The sequence below is a fragment of the Elephas maximus genome, chromosome 14 (assembly GCF_024166365.1).
Source record: "Elephas maximus indicus isolate mEleMax1 chromosome 14, mEleMax1 primary haplotype, whole genome shotgun sequence".
Lineage (NCBI taxonomy): Eukaryota > Metazoa > Chordata > Mammalia > Proboscidea > Elephantidae > Elephas > Elephas maximus.
This window is the reverse complement of record NC_064832.1, coordinates 94,651,393-94,673,564: the sequence shown is the minus strand read 5'-3', so window position 1 is coordinate 94,673,564 and position 22,172 is coordinate 94,651,393. Positions and strand designations below refer to the sequence as shown.

General features: G+C 43.3%; 1 protein-coding gene across 1 annotated transcript in view; it reads right to left on the bottom strand.

Annotated features, from left to right (window-relative positions):
* Positions 1 to 22,172, bottom strand: part of RXFP2 (relaxin family peptide receptor 2) — a 76,513-nt gene that overhangs the window by 14,001 nt on the left and 40,340 nt on the right. The window contains exons 8-14 of the mRNA XM_049853078.1: positions 20,343 to 20,414; positions 17,669 to 17,740; positions 15,490 to 15,561; positions 12,196 to 12,267; positions 9,823 to 9,894; positions 276 to 347; positions 97 to 168 (exon numbers count right to left, since the gene is read on the bottom strand). Of these exons, the coding sequence (XP_049709035.1) occupies positions 97 to 168; positions 276 to 347; positions 9,823 to 9,894; positions 12,196 to 12,267; positions 15,490 to 15,561; positions 17,669 to 17,740; positions 20,343 to 20,414 (504 nt within the window). The remainder of the gene's footprint in view (positions 1 to 96; positions 169 to 275; positions 348 to 9,822; positions 9,895 to 12,195; positions 12,268 to 15,489; positions 15,562 to 17,668; positions 17,741 to 20,342; positions 20,415 to 22,172) is intronic.

Sequence of the window (22,172 nt, the reverse complement as noted above, 5' to 3'; positions counted from 1 at the left end):
CCCTCCTGAGTGTGAAATACTCATTTGACACAATTGTGTCACTTAGTAAAGTACATCTACTAAATCATAGTCAACATACTGCAATATTTCACTCACAGAGACTGAAGTTGTTTAAGGCTTTCAAACTGGTTCTTGTGGAGATACCCAAGAGGATTAGACGACAGATTCCTTTTGTACCACAAAAAAGAAGAGGGGAAAAAGCATCAGGCTGTTATTGGTTCAGAAGCTCAGGACTTTGCCATTTAACTCTGATTATGGTGGGAAGAAGGACTTACAGCTTTTGTAGAAGCTTCAGGTCATTAAAAATGTGGGGCGGTAACTCCGTTATCAGATTGTCGGACAGATTCCTGTTGGCGACAGTGAAAACTCAAAGCCATTAGATTGGAAATAAGTGACATAGTTGTTACTGCTCACAATTACCGACGTCTCACTTGATGTAACAGAAAGTGTGAATTCAACCAACCTGACGACGGCTTGCACAGCAAGGCTGTGAGTCAGCCTGAAGGACATGCTTCCATCCCTTTCAGTCACGTGATGTTTTTGCTCACCTAGTTCCTGGCTGGAATTTCCTCTCACCCCTTGCCAATACATTCCCAACCTGGCTTTAATAACCATTTTGATTAAATTCGTCCATTTTAGGTAGAGTCTTTGTACACTTCTATCATGCATTGTTTCTGTGATTCCTCCTTGGTTCTTGCATGTGATACCTTGTTTATCCAACTACATTATAAACTTTTGTAGGTCAAGACTCGGGTCGTCTATTTATTTTCCATTCCAGCTGAGATACTACTGGCCACACAATACCTGCCTAGTTAATCTTGAATGGATAAGTTCTCACATTTTAAATACATTCGTATATGGAGCTGTTTCTGTAGAAGAAAATGAGGGTTTAGGAATAAATATAATAGGACTGTCTAACCCAAAGAGATTAATAGGCAATTATAGAATGTAGAAAAAAGGTCTGTTAGGATCAGAAGATATCACAGCTCTTTAAGTGTCCAAAATAGCCATCTGAACCAGAGAAGATATGAAAGGTGAGACAGATGTGAAATTACCTAGTTAAGAATCCAACAATGTATTTGATTTATTTTTGATACTTGGGAGCTGTTGATGGATATATGGGAGTTACAAACAACTATGGATTAGGTCTTTTTCCGAAGAAGCCCAGCCGATGTGATGGTTAAGCACTTAGTTGCTAACTGAAAGGTTGGTGGTTCAAACTCACCCAGTGGTTCTTTAGGAGAAAGACCTGGCAATCTGCTCCTATAAAGATTCAAAACAAAAAAACTCAAACGCATTGCCGTAGAGTTGATTCTGACCCATAGCAACCCTAAAGGAGGAGTAGAACCGTCCCATAGTGTTTCCAAGGAGTGGCTGGTGGATTTGAACTGCCATCCTTTTGGTTAGCAGCTGAATGCTTAACCACTGCACCGCAAGGACTTCCCTGGTAAAGATGACAACCTGGAAAACTCTGTGGGGTAGTTCTACTCCGTCACATGGGGTCACTACGCATGGAAATCAACTCGACGGCACTCAAAAACAACGGGTTTTTTTTTTTTTTCTAAAGAAGGTTAAATTAAACACCTAGATTATAAAACAAGGAAAGAATGAAACAAATGCTGTGGCAAAAGTACAAAGCCAAGATGAAGGAGTTGTCCATGCTGCTTCGGAAATGAGGAAATATCTAAGCACAGCTGATGCTATTCCTGGGTGGAGTAAATGATGGGAACTTTTCAGGGGGAACCAAGCACAGTCAGAGGAAGAGATGCTTGGAATTCAACGGCATGTTCAGAAGCCAGCAAGTGGTCCAGGGCGGATGGAGGACAGGAAGTATGGGGAGAGGTAGAGGAAGGTGAAGGAGCCCTGGTAGCACAATGGTTAAGCACTCAGCTGCTAACCCAAAGGTCAGCTGTTCACACTCACCCGATGGCTCCGTGGCAGAAAGACCTGGCAACCTGCGCCCATAAAGATTACAGCCTTGGAAACCCTACGGGGGAGTTCTACTCTGTCTTATAGGGTCGCTATGAGTTGGAACCGACTCGACAGCAGCTAACACAACAATAACAATGGGAGGAAGACACCTGGGATCCCAGTGCAGAAGAAAATCCACGGGTGTGCAAGGGATCCGAGGAACAGTGGCAACAGAGCTGAGATTAAGGCCATCTCATGTATCTCAAAAAGATCCTTCACAGTGTTATGTGGGAAAATAGTGTTTTTTTGGGGGGGTGGGTAGGGGACTTCACTGGCCTCATATACTTGTGCTTGTTCCTGACCAAAAGGGTTTATTGCCCTGAAGGCACCACTGAATTTTCTCACACTTTTGTAAACTCAAGAAGCACAAATGTCTTGGTCAAGTTAATTCGAAACCCAAAACCACATCTATCTCCATCAAGTCAATTTCGACTCATAGCAACCCAATAAGACAGAGTACAACTGCCCCACAGGGTTTCCAAGGCTGTATCTTTATGGGAGTGGACTCTCACATCTTTCTCCTGTGGAGCGTTGGTGGGTTTGAACTGTCAACCTTTCAGTTAGCAGCCTAACACTTAACCACTGCACCACTGGGGCCAGTGATTCTAAATTTCTTCTAGCTTTCTGATGTTAAGCAGATTGGAATGGATTACTGACCTTCTTTAAAAAGCAAGCTAGTAGTTATCTGCTCCCGTAAAGATTATAGCCTAGGAAACCCTGTGGGGCAGTTCTGTCACACGGGGTCTCTGTGAACCAGAATAGACTTGACTGCCTCCAAAAACAACAGTGGCTCTTCACTGGGCATTTTGGGGTGTGTCTCTGCCCAAGTGTGGGATGGGAGGTGTATTAGGAAATTTTTCAAAATGTTTTCTCCAACCAGAAGAACTAGGTGGTGCCCAGCTACCACTACTGACCTTTCTGACCAGGGACACAATAGTAGGTCCCAGAAAGAAAAGGAGAAAAATGTAGAACAAAACTCAAATGTCTAAAAAGGCCAGACTTACTGGACTGAAAGTAGAGGAACCCCTGAGATTCTCCCTAAAATACTCTTTGAACTTGAAACTAAAGCCACTTCCAGTGGTTACTTTTCATCCAAATAGATTGGCTTATAAAATAAACAACATCACTTGTGACTACTGTGCTCCCTTAAATAATCAATTATATGAGACCAAACCCCCATGTGTCTGTCAGTTTGTCGTACTGTGGGGGCTTGCGTGTTGCTGTGATGCTGGACGCTGTACCACCGGTATTCAGATATCAGCAGGGTCACCCATGGAGGACAGGTTTCAGCTGAGCTTCCAGACCAAGACAGACTAGGAAGAAGGACCCAGCAGTCTATTTCTGAAAAGCATTAGCCAGTGAAAGCCTTATGAATAGCAGCAGAACATTGTCTGATATAGTGCTGGAAGATGAGCCCCCCAGGTTGGAAGGCACTCAAAAGACGACTGGGGAAGAGCTGCCTCCTCAAAGTAGAGTCAACCTTAATGATGTAGATGGAATCAAGCTTTTGGGACCTTCATTTGCTGATTGCAGCACGACTCAAGATGAGAAGAAACAGCTGCAAACATCCATTAATAATTGGAACCTGGAATGTACAAAGTATGAATCTAGGAAAATTGGAAATAGTCAAAAATGAAATGGAACGAATAAACATTGATATCCTAGGCATCAGTGAGCTGAAATGGACTGGCACTGGCCATCTTCAATCAGACAATCATGTGGTCTACTATGCTGAGAATGACAATTTGAAGAGGAATGGTGTTGCATTCATTGTCAAAAAGAACATTTCAAGATATATCCTGAAGTACAACACTGTCAGTGAAAGAATAACATCCATACGCCCACAAGGAAGACCAGGCAATACGACTATTATTCAAATTTATGCACCAACCACTAAGGCCAAAGATGAAGAAATTAAAGATTTTTACCAGCTTCTGCTGTCTGAAATTGATCGAACATGCAATCAGGATGCATTGATAATTGATAATTACTGGTGATTGGAATGCAAAAGTTAGAAACAAAGAAGAAGGATAAGTAGTTGGAAAATATCGCCTTGGTGATAGAAATTATGCCGGAGATTGCATGATAGACTTTTACGAGACCAATGACGTCTTCATTGCAAATACCTTCTTTCACCAACATAAACGGTGACCATACCCATGGACCTCGTCAGACAGATACACAGGAATCAGATCGACTACACCTGTGGAAAGAGAGATAGAAAAGCTCAATATTATCAGTCAGAACAAGGCCAGGGGCCAAGTGTGAAACAGACCATCAATTGCTCATATTCAAGTTCAAGTTGAACCTGAGGAAAATTAGAACAAGTTGGCAAGAGCCAAAGTATGACCTTAAGTATATCGCACCTGAATTTAGAGACCATCTTAAGAACAGATTTGACGTGTTAAACACTAATGACTGAAGACCAGACGAGTTGTGGAATGACATCAAGCACATCATACATGAAGAAAAGAAGAGGTCATTAAAAAGACAGGAAAGAAAGAAAAGACCAAAATGGATGTCCGAAGAGACTCTGAAACTTGCTCTTGAATGTCGAGCATCTAAAGCAAAATGAAGAAATAATGAAGTAGAAGAAGTGAACAAAAGATTTCAAAGCGTGGCTTGAGAAGACAAAATAAAGTGTTACAATGACATGGGCAAAAAGCTGGAGATAGAAAACCAAAAGGGAAGATACGCCCTCGGCATTTCTCAAGCTGAAAGAACTGAAGAAAAAACTCAAGCCTAGAGTTGCAACAGTGAAGGATTACACAAGGAAATTATTAAATGATGCAGGAAGCATCAAAAGAAGATAGAAGGAATACACAGAGTCATTATACGAAAAAGAATTGGATGACGTTTGTCATGGATTGAATTATGTCCCCCCAAAAATGTGTGTATCAACTTAGTTAAGCCATGATTCCCAGTATTCTGTGGTTGTCCTCCATTTTGTGATTGTAATTTTATGTTAAAAAGAACTAGGGTGGGATTGTAACACCACCCCTACCTAGGTCACATCCTTGATCCAATATAAAGGGAGTTTCCCTGGGGTATGGCCTGCACCACCTTTTATCTCTCAAGATTTAAAAAGGAAAGAGAAGCAAGCAGAGAGTTGGGTGCCTCATACCACCAAGATAGCAGTGCCAGGAGCAGAGCGTGTCCTTTGGACCCAGGGTCCCTGTGCCTGAGAAGCTCCTCGGCCAGGGGAAGTTTGAGGAAAAGGACCTTCCTCCAGAGCAGACAGAGAGAGAAAGCCTTCCCTTGGAGCTGACACCCTGAATTTGGACTTTTAGCCTACTTTACTGTGAAGAAATTAATTTCTCTTTGTTAAAGCCATCCACTTATGGTATTTCTATTATAGCAGCACTAGATGACTTGGACATGTTCAATCATTTCAAGAGGTAGCATATGATCAGGAACCGATGGTAATGAAGGAAGAAGTCCAAGCTGCACTGAAGACATTGGCGAAAAACAAGGCTCCAGGAATTGACAGAATATCAATTGAGATGTTTCAACAAACAGATGCAGCGTTGGAGGTGCTCACTCGTCTATGCCAAGAAATATGGAAGACAGCTAACTGGCCATCTGACTGGAAGAGATCCATATTTATGCCTATTCCCAAGAAAGGTGATCCAACCAAATGTGGAAATTATTGAACAATATCATTAATGTCACATGCAAGAAAAATTTTGCTGAAGATCATTCAAAAATGGCTACAGCAGTATATCAACAGGGAACTGCCAGAAATTCAGGCCAGATTCAGAAGAGGACGTGGAACCAGGGATATCATTGCTGATGTCAGATGGATCCTGGCTGAAAGCAGAGAATACCAGAAGGATGTTTACCTGTGTTTTATTGACTATGCAGAGGCATTTGACTGTGTGGATCATAACTAATTATGGATAACATTGGGAAGAATGGGAATTCCAGAACACTTAATTGTACTTATGAGGATCCTTTACATAGATCAAGAGGCAGTTGTTTGGACAGAGCAAGGAGATGCTGCGTGGTTTAAAGTCAGGAAAGGTGTGTGTCAGGGTTGTATTCTTTCACCATGCCTATTCAATCTGTATGCTGAGCAAATAATACAAGAAGCTGGACTATATGAAGAGGAACAGGGCATCAGGATTGGAGACAGACTCATTAACAACCTGTGTCAAGCAGAGGACATGACCTTGCTTGCTGAAAATGAAGAGAACTTGAAGCACTTACTGATGAAGATCAAAGACCACAGCCTTCAGTTATGGATTACACCTCAACATAAAGAAAACAAAAATCCTCACAACTGGACCAATAAACAACATCATGATAAATGGAGAAAAGATTGAGGTTGTCAAGGATTTCATTTTACTTGGATCCACAATCAACACCCACGGAACAGCAGCCAGGAAATCAAAAGACTCATTGCATTGGGCAAATCCGCTGCAAAAGACCTCTTTAAAGTGTTGAAAAGTAAAGATGTCACCCTGAAGACTAAGATGTGCCTGACCCAAGCCATGGTATTTTCAATCACCTCATATGAATGTGAAAGGTGGACAGTGAATAAGGAAGACCGAAGAATTGATGCCTTGAATTGTGGCATTGTCAAAGAATACTGAATATACCATGGACTGTCAAAAGTATGAACAAATCTGTCTTGGAAGAAGTACAACCAGAATGTTCCTTAGAAGCAAGGATGGCGTGACTGCATCTTATATACTTGGGACTTGTTGTCAAGAAGGATCAGTCCCTGGAGAAGGACATCATGCTTGGTAAAGTAAAGGGTCAGAGAAAGAGAGGAAGACCCTCAATGAGACGGATTGACACAGTGGCTGCAACAATGGGCTCAAGCATAACAATTGTGAGCATGGTGCAGGACCAGGCAGTGTTTCATTCTGTGGTACACAGGGTTGCTATGAGTCAGAACCAACTTGACAGCGCCTAACAACAACACAACACGAGACCAAAGGTCAACATTTACCCTAAAACAAAGATGAGAAGCTAAGGAGGGGCAAGGAAGCTAGATTAATGGAAACAGAACAAAAAAATGGAAATAATGAGAATGTTGACACATTGCGAAATATGTAACCAGTGTCATGGAACAAGCTATATAAAAGTTGTTAAGTGGAAACCTAATTTGCCACGTCATTTTTTTACCTAAAACACAATATTTTTTTTTAAACCTAAAGAAGAAAGAAAAAAAACAAATGTTGTCTTCATACCACTGTTTCCTTAAAGTTGTGTATAAGACACGCCCCTGTTAGTCCTGGGCTGCTCCTTCATACCACCTCCGTAACCTGTATCCTTCCTGCAAGAAAGACCCTTCCGAGTGAGCTGCCTTTAATTTTTGCGGTAAACTGATGATATGTTCAGTTCTAATACACTGCACTGGGTTTTTTTTTTTTTTAAATACACTGCATTGAGCATGCCATTGTTAGTGCCGTAGAGTTGACTGCGACTCATAGCGATCCCCTATGACAGAGTAAAACTGCCCGCATAGGGTTTTCTAGGCTGTAATCTTAGAGGAAGAGGAGCCCTGGTGGTGCCTGGCTAGAGCCTGGTCACTGGCTAGAACCCACCAACAGCTCTGCTGGAGAAAGACCTGGCGACCTGTTTCCATTAAGATTACAGCATTGGAAACAGTTCTACTCTGTCCTACAGGGTTGTCATGAGTTGGAATTGACTCAGCTCAGTGAAAATGGGTTTCTGGTTTTTAATTTTTACAGGAGCAGATCACTAGGTCTTTTCTGCTGCTGAGTAGGTTTGAACCACCAATCTTTTGGTTAACAGCTGAGAGCTAGCAGGGCTCCTTGCATTACACATACTAGGCACTTAGTAAATATTTGTGGATTTTACTTAGGACTGTCATTAGTTAGATTGAATTATCTTAATTATTGGTAAATTACTTTTTCAAATTACTCTGCGTTGTTTTTCCTGTCGTTTCTGGAGTTCAGAACAAAGTATAAAGGATGGGGGTGAGGTTAACTGGGAGATCAGTTTCCACTCTAAGGCTTCAGATGACGAGGGGAATTCTCTACGTGAATCACTGCTATATGTAATGTAACAGATTCCGTATTAATGCCTAACAATGCACAATTAGGGAAGTAACAATGTCCTAATAGCCGGACAGGCGGTTTTTAAAAGGCTTAGATCTACAAAGTATATGCAGATTTGAACAGAAAAAGTTACATATGCCCTCTGAATATTTTTAATGGAGTCTAATCTTCATTCTAAACATTTGTGTTTGCTTCCCCTGCCCCAGAGATCATAATTCTCAAGGGATAATAGCATGTCCATTGCTTTGTTCTATTGCATTGATTAGTTATTTTCCCAGTCAGTCAGTCAGTCAGTCAGTCAGTCAGTCAATGAACAATTACTGAGCGTTAGGCATACTTCAACCATTGGAGATGCATATGTAACATGTGTAGGTATATACGTAACATGTGTATCTGTATATGTAACATGTGTGTATATGTATGTGTAACGTGTGTATACGTACATGTAACGTGTGCGCATGTATATGTAACATACGTATATATGTAATACATGCGTATGTACATGTAATGCGTGTATATGTAATATTTGTGTATGTATATGTAACATGTGTTTGTGTATATGTAACATGTGTGTATGTATGTGTAGTGTATACGTATATTTAATATGTATCATGTGCATCTATATGTAACGCATATATGTAAACGTAACGTGTGTATGTGTATGCAACATGTGTGTATGTATATGTAACGCGTATCATATGAATATGTATATGTAACATATGTATATGTAACATGTATCATGTGTATTTATATGTAATGTGTCTATGTAATATATGTGCATATATGTCACATGTGTTTATGTAATGTGTGTATATGTGAATGTAATGTGTGTATATGTGTACGTAATATGTATCATGTGTATTTATATGTAACGTGTATGTGTAATATGTGTATATGTATACACAACATGGCGGCACAATGGTTAAGCAATTGGCTACTATTATCCGAAAGGCTGGTGGTTCCCAATGAGTGGCATCGCAGGAAAAAGACCTGGCCATCTGCTCCTATAAGATCACAGCCTAGTAAACCCTGTGGGGCAGTTCTACTCTGCCTACAGTGTTGACTACGAGTCAAAAAGTGACTCAGTGGCACCTAACGACGACAATATATGTATAAATGAGACATGATCCCTGCATTTAAGGACATAGACAAAACAAACAAACAAACGCATTGCCGTAGAGTTGATGTCCTTCTTTACAGAAGCAGATTACCACATTTTTCTCCCACAGAGTGGCTGCAGGGTTCAAATTGCTGACGTCTTGGTTAGCAGCCGAGAGCTTAACCACTGTACAACCAAGGCTCCTTCAAGGAGCTATGGCAATATTTATACGAAGTCCTCCAAAGAAAATAGGGAAACTAGAGTACGTTAAATTCATATTAAGCACACCATCGGATTTTAATGTACTTTTGACTTTAGGATAGTATTAATTTCTTACTTGGTTTTTAATATCTAGTAGTATACAGGATTTTTCGGACATGTTATCAGGAGGGACCAGTCCCTGGAGAAGGACATCATGCCTGGTAAAGTAGAGGGTCAGCGGAAAAGAGGAAGACCCTTAACCAGTTGGTTGACACAGCGGCTGCAACAATGGGCTCAAACATAGCAATGATTGTGAGGATGGGACAGAACGGGTCAGGGTTTTGTTCTGTTCTACTTGGGGTCGCTGCGAGTTGGAACTGACTCGACAGCATCTAACAACAACAACAAAAACAATGCAGAACTTTGATTGCTACTCTGGAAAAAACAGTCTCACTTGTCATTTAAATTTATAATCTCAGAAGACCCAATCATGTTTTTCTAATAGACAATGCTACTTACAGTTCTCCTAAATTTTGTAATGAGGAGAATGTCTTCTCTGGAACAAAATCAATTTGATTTCTAGGCAGGAACCTGCAAGACATGTGGAGAGTCAACACTGTTGGGTGTCGTCTGCTTTAATGATCAGTCCCCATTGGGAGACGCCATTGATCCAGGTGTGGCTTGATAGCTCCCCTTTGATGTCTCAGAGGGAGGCTGGTGAGGAAGAGAAGGCGCCATTTCTCTCATTGAGGTGTGCAGCTCCAGGCATGTCCACCCACAGCTCCCTCCAGGGGTGACTGCCATCAGCAGACCATTTTAGAAATTGTTTCTTTCCCAGTGTACCCACCGTCATCCAGTTGATTCTTACTCATAGCAGCCCTACAGGACAGAGTAGAACTGCCCTACGGGGTTTCCAAGGCTGTCATCTTTATGGAAGCAGATCACTGCATCCTTCTCACGAGGAGCTGCTGGTGGATTTGAACTGCCGACCTGCCAGCCTTTTGGTTAGCAGCCAAGCGCTTAACCACTGTGCCACCAGGGCTCCATATAATGTCACATTTTGACCCCGTTAATAATTCCCTGTGAAGGATTGGAAAGGACTCCATTTAAGGCGCTTTTCCCTTAAGGGAAAAGAACAGGGAAGAGCAAGGCTGAATCAGCGTCAGAGCAGTTTCCAGGACCACACACAAATTTTAAATCTGGGGGCAGATCGTGATCCTAACTGCCTTTGTTTACAAACAGGAATCCTCTAAGACAAATGGCACAAGGAGGGGGCCAGCTGCTAGCTGCTTCACAGGGTGTTAACAAATGAGATAAAGAAAGTGATTCAAAACTCTGTGGAGCTACACAAACAGAAGATAATTTGGAGGGTTGTCAGTTCCAATCCACCTTGCAGTGCCATGGCGATCTGCTTCCCTAAAGGTTATAGACTAGGAAACCCTATGGGCCAGTTCTACTCTATCACATGGGGTCGCTATGAGTCGAAATGGACTCAATGGCACCTACTAACAAGCATGATGGTGCAAACAGTTAAGAAGCTTGGCTGCTACCTGAAAGATTGGAAGATTGAGACCCTCCAGAGGCACCTTGGAAGAAAGGTCTGGCAATCTACTGCTAAAAAATCCATATTGAAAACCCTATGGAGTGCGGTTCTACTCTGACCCAAATGGGGCTGTCATGAGTCGAGACTGACTCCACAGTATCTGGTTTTGGGCGGAATTTGTTTAGTCCTCCAGTCTCCTCTCATCAATCATCCGTGCGAAAAAGAATGCACTCTGTATCCCGTAAAGGGAATAGCCTCTTTTCTCCAGAAATATGCCAATAAATACGCGGTCTGACGGTAAGCTCTATCTCCTGGCTTGTTGGAGAGAAGTGGTTAGAATACTACAAACACACTCTCCTTTTTTTCTTCTTCCATCTTTCCTTTCAAATACTCATTCAACTGATAAATCTTACTAGGTACTTACTACACATTAAAACAAAATTTAAAAACCCTTGTGTTTTTAAGCTTACTAGTGTAGATGTACCAATGGACCAATCTCTCTGCCTCCCCACTCCCTATAAAAAACAACATAATCACCAGTTAGAATCACCAGTTAGAACCCTTAGCCAGTTGGAATATATCAACTGTTTTCTCTCTTATAAAAAAAAAAAAATTTTTTTTTCCATTTAGGGAGAGAGATGTCATGTGATAAGTGCCCCTGACAGTAACAACTAACTGTTGTATGTTGTTAGCTGCTGTCAAGTGGGCCCCTGACACATGGTGACCCCATGCACAAGGGACCAAACACCACCTGACCCTGCCCATGGTCAGCTGGCGAGCAGAAAGTTGTGATCCATGGGGTATTCATTGGCTGACTCAGAAGGAGATTGCCAGGCCTTTCTTCCTAGTCCACCTCAGTCCGGGAGCTCCGCTGAAACCTGTTCAGCAGCCTCACAGCAACACGCAAGTCTCCACTGACGACAGGTGGTGGCTGTGTGCGAGGTGCCCCGGCTGGGACTCGAACCCAGGTCTCCCACGTGAAAGGCGAGAATTCTCCCAGTGGACCACCACTGCCCCAATCACTGGAGAGCTAACCACTTCCACACACATTCTCTGATATTATTGTTGACCTTGGGGTTAGGAAATTGGAGCTTCCAGGGAGAGCTGAACTGAGAGGGTGCCCAGAAATAATCACTGCCTTCAGAAACTGGGAGAGCAGGCTGGAGGCCGAAGTTAAGGCTCAGCGCCACCATCAAAGCCAACAAATCAGTGTGGGCTTTTCATCGTATTCCAATTTATGCCAAAACTGTAAAGAAAACACTACTTTATGCTTTTTTTTGTCAATGTTTCCTTTTGATTTCTGAGTCTGTTGGTTTTCCTCTCCTTTACGAAGCCCTTTATATACTTACAGCACTGTGAGCGAACTGCAGGACAGAAAGGTGGAGTTTGAAAGATACTTGATTCGATTGCCTTCCAAATCCCTGAAAGGCAAGAATGAAAAAAAAAATTTTTTTTTTAATTTTTTTGTGCAAATCCTCTGTCTAGAGGTACTGGGATAAAATACTTTTGTTGGTATAAGAGTTCTGAACTTTATTTTGACTTCATTCCAAGTTTTACTATGCTTGCCTTCTCATTATTGCAGGGTTAGTATAATAAATATTATGCATCTTTTGTCCTTTCAATTAATGTTAAAACTTAATAGAATTGAGGGAAAGGGCAGCCTAACATTTAGAGAGAGTCCTTCATGCTGGGTACCAGGCCACCAGTTGTCATAATATTATTCAACCATAGTAACAGTGACTATTATTTATTAAAGGAGCCCTGGTGACCCAAAGTTAAATGTTCAGCTGTTAATTGAAAGATTAGCAGTTCTAACATGCCCCGTGGCTCAGCTGGAGAAAGACCTGATGATCTGTTCCCATAAAGATCACAGCCTAGAAAACCAAATGGGGCAGGTCTACTCTGTCACACAGGGTCACGTGATGAGTCGAGATTGACTCAATGGCACACAACAACAACAACCATGGTGCAAACGGTTAACACGCTCAGCTGTTAACAAAAAAGTTGGAGGTTTGAGTCCACCCAGAGGCACCTCAAAAGAAGACTGGAGATCTATTTCCAAAAACTCAGCCTTGGAAAACCCAATGGAGCACAATTCTACTCTGCACACATGGCGTCACCATGACTTGATGGCAACTCATTCTTCTCAGAACTGAGAAAAATGGAGCAAAAATAGCTGGGTTTGGAATAAATTGGTAGAGATAAATAGCAATTGCCTAAAAGTGCCATGGTTTGTGGCCTGCCTGTACATGTCCCCCAAAAAAACCCGTTGCCGTTGAGTCAATTCCAACTTGTATGGACCCTACAGGACAGAGCAGAACTGTCCCATAGGGTTTCCAAGGAGCAGCTGGTGGATTCAAACTGCTGACTTTTTACTTAGCAGCTGAGCTCTTTAACCACTGTGCCACCAGGGCTCTAGTGGAGGCGTAATATCTGAGTGGGATGGCAGAGGTAAGGGGCCAGGGCAGTGCTGTCACGGGGCAGGTTATAACCACACAGCTGCCTCCTGCTGAGGAAACACCTTAAAGGTGTGCAAGGGCTTGTTAGCAGCTGCACTTGTTGCCTGAAGCCTAGAGAGATGGAGCACAAGCCCTCACCGTAGGGGGAGCTGGTCAAGAAGATACAGAGGATCCAGAAAATTCCTCCTACTGGTGGGATTCCTTCCTCCCTCCTAATAGCATCGTAACAAGAAATCCTGAGCTGAGTCCAGAGAGGATCAAGCTGAAGTACTACAATTGTATCATCTCATCTGTACTGATCCCTGGATTTGACACTGAGAAGAGTTCTCAGGAATGGCACAGTCAGCCTTTTCACAGGAAACCGCTGTGACAGTCCTGGCTATCCCAGGAGATGGCGTACATGAGATGGGGAATGGCGGGTATAGGTGGTGAAGCCATGAATGAATGTTCCAACAGGCATGGTGCTGGTGGTGGTGTGCCGTCAAGTCCATTCCAACTCCTAGTGAGCCCATGTGACAGAGCAGAACAGCCCCATAGGGTTTCCTAGGCTGTAATCTTTATGGAAGCAGACTGTCAAATCTTTTCTCCCTTGGAGCCACTGGTGGGTTCAAACCACCAACCTTTTGGTTAGCAGCTGAGTGCTTAACCATTGCACCACCTAGGGACTTCCTTTAAAACCACGTTATTGTTGTTGTTAATGCTGCTGAGTCAGTTATGACTCATAGCGACCCTGGGTACAACAAAATGAAACGTCGCCCGGTTAGGCATAAGTAAAGGCTAACAAGGGGTGGAAGCGGTTTAGCAGAGCCATTGAACAGATGTTCATTGAGCATCTACTGTGTGCCAGTCATTGTGCTAACCCTGGAGATACTGGAGCTTTCTGCCCTCACAGAACCCAGGAAACATCAGAGGAGACACAAGCAAGAAATCAGTAGCTGTCAATACACTGTGAGACAGGTGTGAGCTGCAGGACATGGCGGCAAAGTGGAGGTTTGCGCCTGGTGCAGTGGGCGTTCAGGGACATCTCTGGAGCTGGACAATGTGTCAGGAATGGCTTCCTGGGCAAGGCAATGTAGGGCTGACTTTTGAAGGAAGCGTTGGAGTTAGCCAAAAGAATAATGGAGCGAAACTTTTCAGGTCGAAGAGACAACCTGTACCCAGGGAACCAATTGTGGAAGCGGTCATTCCGTACATCTGGAAGGAAGAGGCCTGTGGAGGAGGGACAAGAGCAGAACTAGAGGGCTACGGGGTAGAAAACAAGGGGTCTCAGGAGCCCTGGTGGTGCAGTGGGTAAGTACTCGGCTGCCAACCAAAAGTTCGGCGATTTGAACCCACCAGTTGCTACCTGGGAGAAAGATATGGCAATCTGCTTCTGTAAAAATTCATAGCCTTGGAAACCCTATGGGGCAGTTCTTCCCTGTCCTATAGGGTCACTATGAGTCAGAATCAACTCGACGGTAGTGGATTTTGCCTATCCATATGCTTGTGGTGCAGCGGTTAAGAGCTCAGCTGCTAACCAAAGTGTCGGCAGTTGGGATTCACCAGTCATTCCTCGGAAACCCTACAGGGTAGTTCTACTCTGTCCTTATAGGGTTGCTGTGAGTTGGACTTGACAGCGATGGGTTTGGATTTTTTGGATCCTTCATCTGGAGCCCTGGTGGTACAGTGGTTAAGAGCTCAGCTGCTAAAGACCCTATGGGGCAGTTCTACTCTGTCCTATATGGTCGCTATGAGTTGGAATAGACTCGACAGGGTGAGTTTTTTTGGGTTTTCAGGTGCTCAAGGAGGAAGGGTGATGGTTACCTCATGTCTGTGGAAACGCTCACAAGGTTTTAGGCCAGGAGGTAACACGATCAGGTCTGGATTTGGGAAAGATCATGTCGTTGTTGTTGGGTGCCATCAAGCCGATTCTGACTCACAGCAACCCCATGTGACAGAGTAGAACTGCCCCATAGAGTTTCCTAGGCTGTCATCTTTACGTGAGCAGATCACCAGGGCTTTTTCCTGCGAAGCCACTGGGTGAGTTTGAACCGTCAATCTTTTGGTTGGCATCTGAGCACTTAACCATAGTGCCACCAGGGCTCCTTAGAAAATCATGGTCTTTTTATGCCATCTCGAATTAACTTCAGGGCTGATTTCTCTAACCTGGGCAGGTCATCACTAAGATCTTAGGAGCATACTTACATCCAGTTGAGCTGAGGCATTCGGGCACACATCTGATTGGGAAGGGCTTCTAAGTAGTTATTAACCATAGACCTTTAAACAGAGAAGAAACTAATTAGAAACACAGTGGCGTGCCACTTGAAGGACAGTATTATTATCGTTTCCACAATTTAGAAGCTTGCATACTAACATCGATACCTTAAACCAAAACTGAACCTGTTGTCATGGAGTGGATTCCAATTTATAGTGACCCTACATGACAGTAGAATTACTCCATAGGGCTTCCAAGGCTGTAAATCTCTACAGAAGCAGATTGCCAGTTCTTTCTCTCTTAGAGTGAATTGCCAGCCTTTTGGCTAACAGCTGAGTGCTTAACCACTGCACCACCAGAGGCTGTTTATTGATATATTAAGATGGCTATATCAGGAGGAGGATACATACCCCTTCAGAAATGTATATGGCTAGCCTGAGGGAGCAGATACTGTCAAAGGAACTATGAATACATAAATATGATGCATAGCCTAGGAATCAATGTTCGTATTTTAATTTTATGAGATGAAACAAAAGTTTGTATTGGAGCTATTTAAGTTCATTTTAGCTTTCCTTGTAAACTTCGGATTTGCAATCATATCCAGCGCTATTCATCCAAAGTTTCTTCTTAAGGGAAGCATTAATCATTTACAATACTAAAGGGCCCCATTGGAATCTTATTAAGTCTAGGAAATGGTAATAGGGGCATCCGAGTCAAGAAAACAACCCATAAGCGTGGTAAACTGCACGATTCATTTATGGTGTTGTGGTCCCTTTTGACAAATGGAGAAATAATTATGCTGTACAATCAGCTGTAAAGGAACGTAACAATCCCTGCTGGTAAATCATTTCAGTGTGTAATAAACAGTGAAAACGGAATCCTGAGAAGAGCTCGGGGGTGGCACAAAGACTTTGGAATCTTCACTGACTCTCACCAGGTCACAGCACGTTTTCCTTTATGAAAAGTGTGGTCAGAGTTGCACTCATCGGCATGTCTATCAGATTTAAATGTCAGTAAAGATACAAAAGGGGTCCCTGGGTGGCACAGGGAGCCCTGGTGGCACAGTGGTTAAGAGCTCGGCTGCTAACCAAAGAATTTACAGCCTCGCAAACCCTATGGAATAGTTCTACCCTGTCCTACAGGGTTGCTATGAGTCGGGATTGACTCGACAGTAATGGGTTTGGTTTTTTCGGTTTGGGTGGTACATATGGTTAACCAGTGGGCTACTAACTGAAAGGTTGGTAGTTCAAACCTACCCAGAGGTGCCTTGGAAGAAAGCCATGGCAATCTCAGGTCACAGACATGAAAACGCTACGGAGCACTGTTCTGCTCTGACACACACAGGGTTGCCATGAATCAGAATCAGCTCCATGGCAACTGATTGGATTTTTTGTTTGTTGGTTAATAGATAAAAATAAATACTATCTTTGGCCAACCACTGCAAATAAAAATGTGCCTGAGAGAAAAATGTGAGACAGAACTCAAATTCTTAAAATGTCCAGACTTACTGGGCCAGTTGAGGCTAGAAGACCCCCTGAGACAATTACCTTGAGATACTCTTTAGACCTTGAATGGAATCTAGCCCCTGAAGTCACCTTTTAGCAAAATAACAGGTTGGCACACAAAATAAAGGATATTGCCCGCGTGTATAGTGCTCCAGTAAAAAACCACTGATATGAGACCAAAAGGTCTGAAGTAAAGATGAGAAGATAACGGGGCAGGGAAATTAGAGTACTGGAAATGGAACAACCAGAACGCAATTAATGAGAATGTTGACACATTGTGATAAATGGAACTTATGTCACTGAACATTTTATATAGAAATTGTCAAATGGGAACCTAATTTGCTGTGAAAACTTTAATTGAAAACACAATAAAATATTATTTTAAAAAATGTGCCTGCAGACTAAAAGCAATTAAAGGGGACCCCCCCCAAAAAAAGCTCCAAAATAGGCTTAAAGTACACGCTATAATCTGGTTTGGCAGCCTATACCCTTTGAAACTACACCAGGAAGTAGCAACAGTAACTGAGACTAGAAATCCAGGAACCATTTTGACTGATAAAAAGATTATAGTGGGCTCGATTGCTTTAAGGCTCTTTCGGTAAGCCAGCGTTAGACATCACTGCAATTTACAGACTGTTGTATTGAATGGCAGATAAATACTTACAGGAAGAACAAAGAATTCAATCCAGCAAAGGACCGTTGTGAGATTCTGGCTATGGGGTTGTCATCTAGAATTCTGAAAAGGATGTATGGGAAACATTCCAATGTCAGAGACATTCGTGAAATAAAGTCGGAAAGAAATAAATGGCCTGTGAGGCTCCTCCCTCCCACACACACCTGCGCTTCTGGGCTCAGCTCAGGTGTTTCTTCGGTCAGAGAGCGTTTCCTCCACCTTTTGGATGGATCAACTATCCTTCCAAATTCCCACAGCTCCCCATTCAAGCACTTGTCTACGCATATCCCAATTGTCTGCTTTCTCTCCCTGCACCCAGCTCCCACTGGACTTGGTGACCCAAACTACGTCCTTCACCTCTGGATATCTGGGGCACAGCACAAGCTGTACTTAGCGATCACGTCTGCGCCCAGTTAATGTTTTGACCTTCTGATTGACTGAATGAAGAATGGTCGAAAAACAATTCCTTTAATCCAAAGGACTAGTGGACCACATCTACCACAGCCTCCACCAGACTGAGTCTAGCACAACTAAATGGTGCCCAGCTACCACCACTGACTGCTCTGGCAGGGATCACAATACAGGGTCCTGGACCCCGCCCAAAACCCCAGGGCAGAGCTGTAGAAAAATGTAGAACAAAATTCTAACTCACAAAATAAGACCAGACTTGCTGGTCTGACAGAGACTGGAGAAACCCCAAGAGTATGACCCCAGACACCATTTTAGCTCAGTAATGAAGTCACTCCCGAGATTCACCCTTCAGCCAAAGATTAGACAGGCCCATAAACCAAAATGAGACTAAAGGGGCACAGCAGCCCAGGGACAAGGACGAGAAGGCAGGAGGGGACAGGAAAGCTGGTAACAGGGAACCCAAGATTGAGAAGGGAGCGTGTTGACATGTCGTGGGGTTGGCAACCAGTGTCATGAAACAGTGTGTATACTAACTGTTTAATGAGAAGCTAGTTTGTTCTTTAAACCTTCATCTAAAGTACAAATTAAGAAAACAGAATTCTTAGGAAACTACAAATGCTTCTTTGGTCTCAGGGTGTTTAAATGATGCATTGAATCAAGTCTCTACAAATGAATGGATGTTAAGCCATTGGTAAAGAGCTTTGGAGTTCCTGGCTGGTGCAAACAGTTAATCCAGCTAACCAGAAGTTGGAAGTTCAAGTCCCAGAGGCACCTTGTTAGAAGTGCCTGATGAACTACTTCTGAAAAATCAGCCATTGAAAACCCTGTGGGGCACAGTTCTACTCTGACATACTTGGGGTTGCCATGAGTTGGCCTAGACTTGACGGCAATTTTTTTTTTAGCGAGCTTTTACAGTGAAAGAATGAAAATATTTGTGTATTTAAATCTGTCATTAATGATACATAGTATTCTTATTAGAAGAAATGAGACTGAAGAGAAATATGCCCCCTTTCCTGGGCTTGCTCTGGAAGGCAGATAGTAACTCCTCTTACCCTCCGGGGTCTGTGAGGCCAGGACTGAGAGCAGGGAGCTCACACTGAGCACCTACTATATACAGTAAAACCTGCAAAAGCCGGAACCTGCATAATGCAGAAACCTGTCAGAGAAGGAAAACTCAAATATTTTCTGCTAAAACAAGCGATGGAAAAGTGGTTAAGACTGCACTCCATCAAAGGCGGAAGACTTCTCAGACCAGGAAAAACAAGTCAGTCCCTTTGAGCTCTGGCTCTTACTGTACCAGGCACTCTGCAGGTAGCACCTTATATGTGTTATGTTACCTGAATCTCAAAAAACTGCCTTGAAAATGAGTGATGGTTATAGTTTATAGTTTACAGGTGAGGAAAGAGGCCCAGGAAGATTAAGAAAGTTGCCTAAGAGGGAGCAGCAGGGCCAGGGCGTTCAGAAGGGCCTTGGTGAAGCCCAAACCCTGGGTTTTCAACAAGGCCTGGCTGACTTCCAGAAAACGGGCAAAAGTGACACAGAAGCACAGGCACCTGTGGGAGACCCCGTGGAGTCTGTCTGGGGTGGAGCTGGTAGCTCAGCAGAGGGCAGGGAAACACCAGGAGCCATCATATTTCCAGACTCTTCTACAAATGCTCTAGAAATTGGATAGCCCTTAACTTGCTCACTTTCTCTGTCAGTGGTGGTCAACAGAGGGCGGTTTTGGCTCCAGGAGTCATTTTGCAATGTCTGGGGACATTTTGGATGTCACAAGTGGAGAAAAGATGTTATTGGCATCCAGTGGGTAGAGGCCAGGGATATTGCAGAGCCTCCTACAATGCAAAGGACAGTCCCAACAACAGGGGATTATTCAGCCCCAAATGTCAACAGTGCCAAGATTGAGAAGTCTTTCTCTAGGTAGAGGTGGATAGGCGGACGGATGGACCGATGGACGGACAGGCGGATGGATGGACGGACGGAAGGACGGATGGACAGATGGATGGATGGATGGACGGACGGACGGACGGACAGATGGCTTAGCAAGCCCACTACTGGTCCCAGAAGGCCACCTGAAAAAGCATGCCACTATCTGAATTTCTTTGTGTAAAGCACTTCTGACAATCAGAAGTGATTGTGATCTTCTGATTGTGACAATCAGAAGAGTAAGAATAATAAACGAGCTACATAAACAGCACTGTTGTGTATCCTTAAGACAGTGATTGTTACTAGGGGATCTAAAAGCTAGAATACTTACAGCCAGGTTAGATGGTGTAAATCTTTGAATACTCCAGGTCTGAGAGTTGTAATGTGATTGTGACTGAGATATCTGCAAACAGCACAGGCAGGTTAACGAGGCGGACCCAGTACTTCACTTCAGTCGCGTACAGTGAGGGTGTCGACCACTGATGGTGATTACAGGGTGTGTGGACATCTGTTTCTGAAAGAGCAGGGGGCAAAACAGAGCGAGGAAGGACCAAGAGAGAGGCCACCACAGCGCAGGGCAGGCAACACCAGCACCAGGGCCGGAAAAGGGCAAAGATCACGTATTGGGATAAGAGAATAGAACACGATCATAAAATAACAACACAGAGTACTTACATAAGCTGGTAAGCTGAAAGCATTGCTAAAAGAACCCTACCTTCACCAGAAGTCGGTGACAAAGGCTCTCTTAACCTTGTCTTCTTCAGCTTGGGCCACTTCCACAACATCTTAGCATTTTATTTTTTTAACACTTGCTAACTTAAAATGCTGGTCTAAAAAGGATGTGGCCAAAGAGGACAAAAGCATTCCACATACCGAGTTATTATATCCCGGTACTCAAATGTAATGTAATGTAATGTCACAGAAGAGTAACATAGTATATATGCTGTTGTTGTTAGGCACTGTTGAGTCCATTCTGACTCATGGTGACCCCATGTGACAGAGTAGAACTGCCCCAAAGGTTTCCTAAGGAGCCCTGGTAGTGCAGCAGTTAAACACTTGGCTGCTAACAAAAAGGTCAGCAGTTTGAACCCACCGAGTGCTCTGTGGCAGAAAGATGTGGAAGTCTGCTTCCATAAAGATTACAGCCGGGGAAACCCTATGGGGCAGTTCTACTCTATCGCATAGGGCCACGATGAGTTGGAATTGACTCTCCAGCAACGAGCGTTTGGTTTTTTCTTTATGAGATTTCCTAGGCTGTGTGTGATCTTTACAAGAGCAGATCACCAGGTCTTCCTCTTGCAGAGCTGCTGGGTGGGTTGGAACCACTGACCTTTCTGTTAACAGCCAAGAGTTTAAGTGTTGTGATACCAGGGCTCCATGATGTGATGTGACGTGATGTGACGTGACGTGACGTGACGTGACATGACGTGATGTGATGTGATATGATATAGGTAGCCCCAGACTTATGATGGAGTTCCATTCCGAAAACTCCATGGTAAGTTGGTTCTGACGTTAAGTCAAATATCTTTCTTTTTTTTCATCATTATTGCCTTTTATTTTCAGTATCTTTACAAATCTGACCTTTGAACATCTGTAAGCGAACATCTGAGAATGATAATATCAGCAAATTACCCACTGCAACATTACTAGTGATAAGATGTACAAGAAAAGAGAAAAAAAAGACAGCCATAAGCACAGTTTCTCATAGCTTGAATATGTTGTAAGTTGGGAACAACTTGTTGTTGTTGTTAGGTGCCGTCAAGTCGGTTCGACTCATAGTGACCCTATGCACAACAGAACGAAACACTGCCCGGTCCTGCGCCATCCTTACAATCATTGTTATGCTTGAGCTCGTTGTTGCAGCCACTGTGTCAGTCCACCTCGTTGAGGGTCTTCCTCTTTTCCGCTGACCCTGTACTCTGCCAAGCATGATGTCCTTCTCCAGGGACTGATCTCTCCTGACAATATGTCCAAAGTATGTAAGATGCAGCCTCGCCATCCTGGCCTCTAAGGAGCATTCTGGCCACACCTCTTCCAGGACAGATTTGTTCATTCTTTTGGCAGTCCGTGGTATATTCCATATTCTTCGCCAGCACCACAATTCAAAGGCGTTAACTCTTCTTCTGTCTTCCTTATTCATTGTCCAGCTTTCACGTGCATA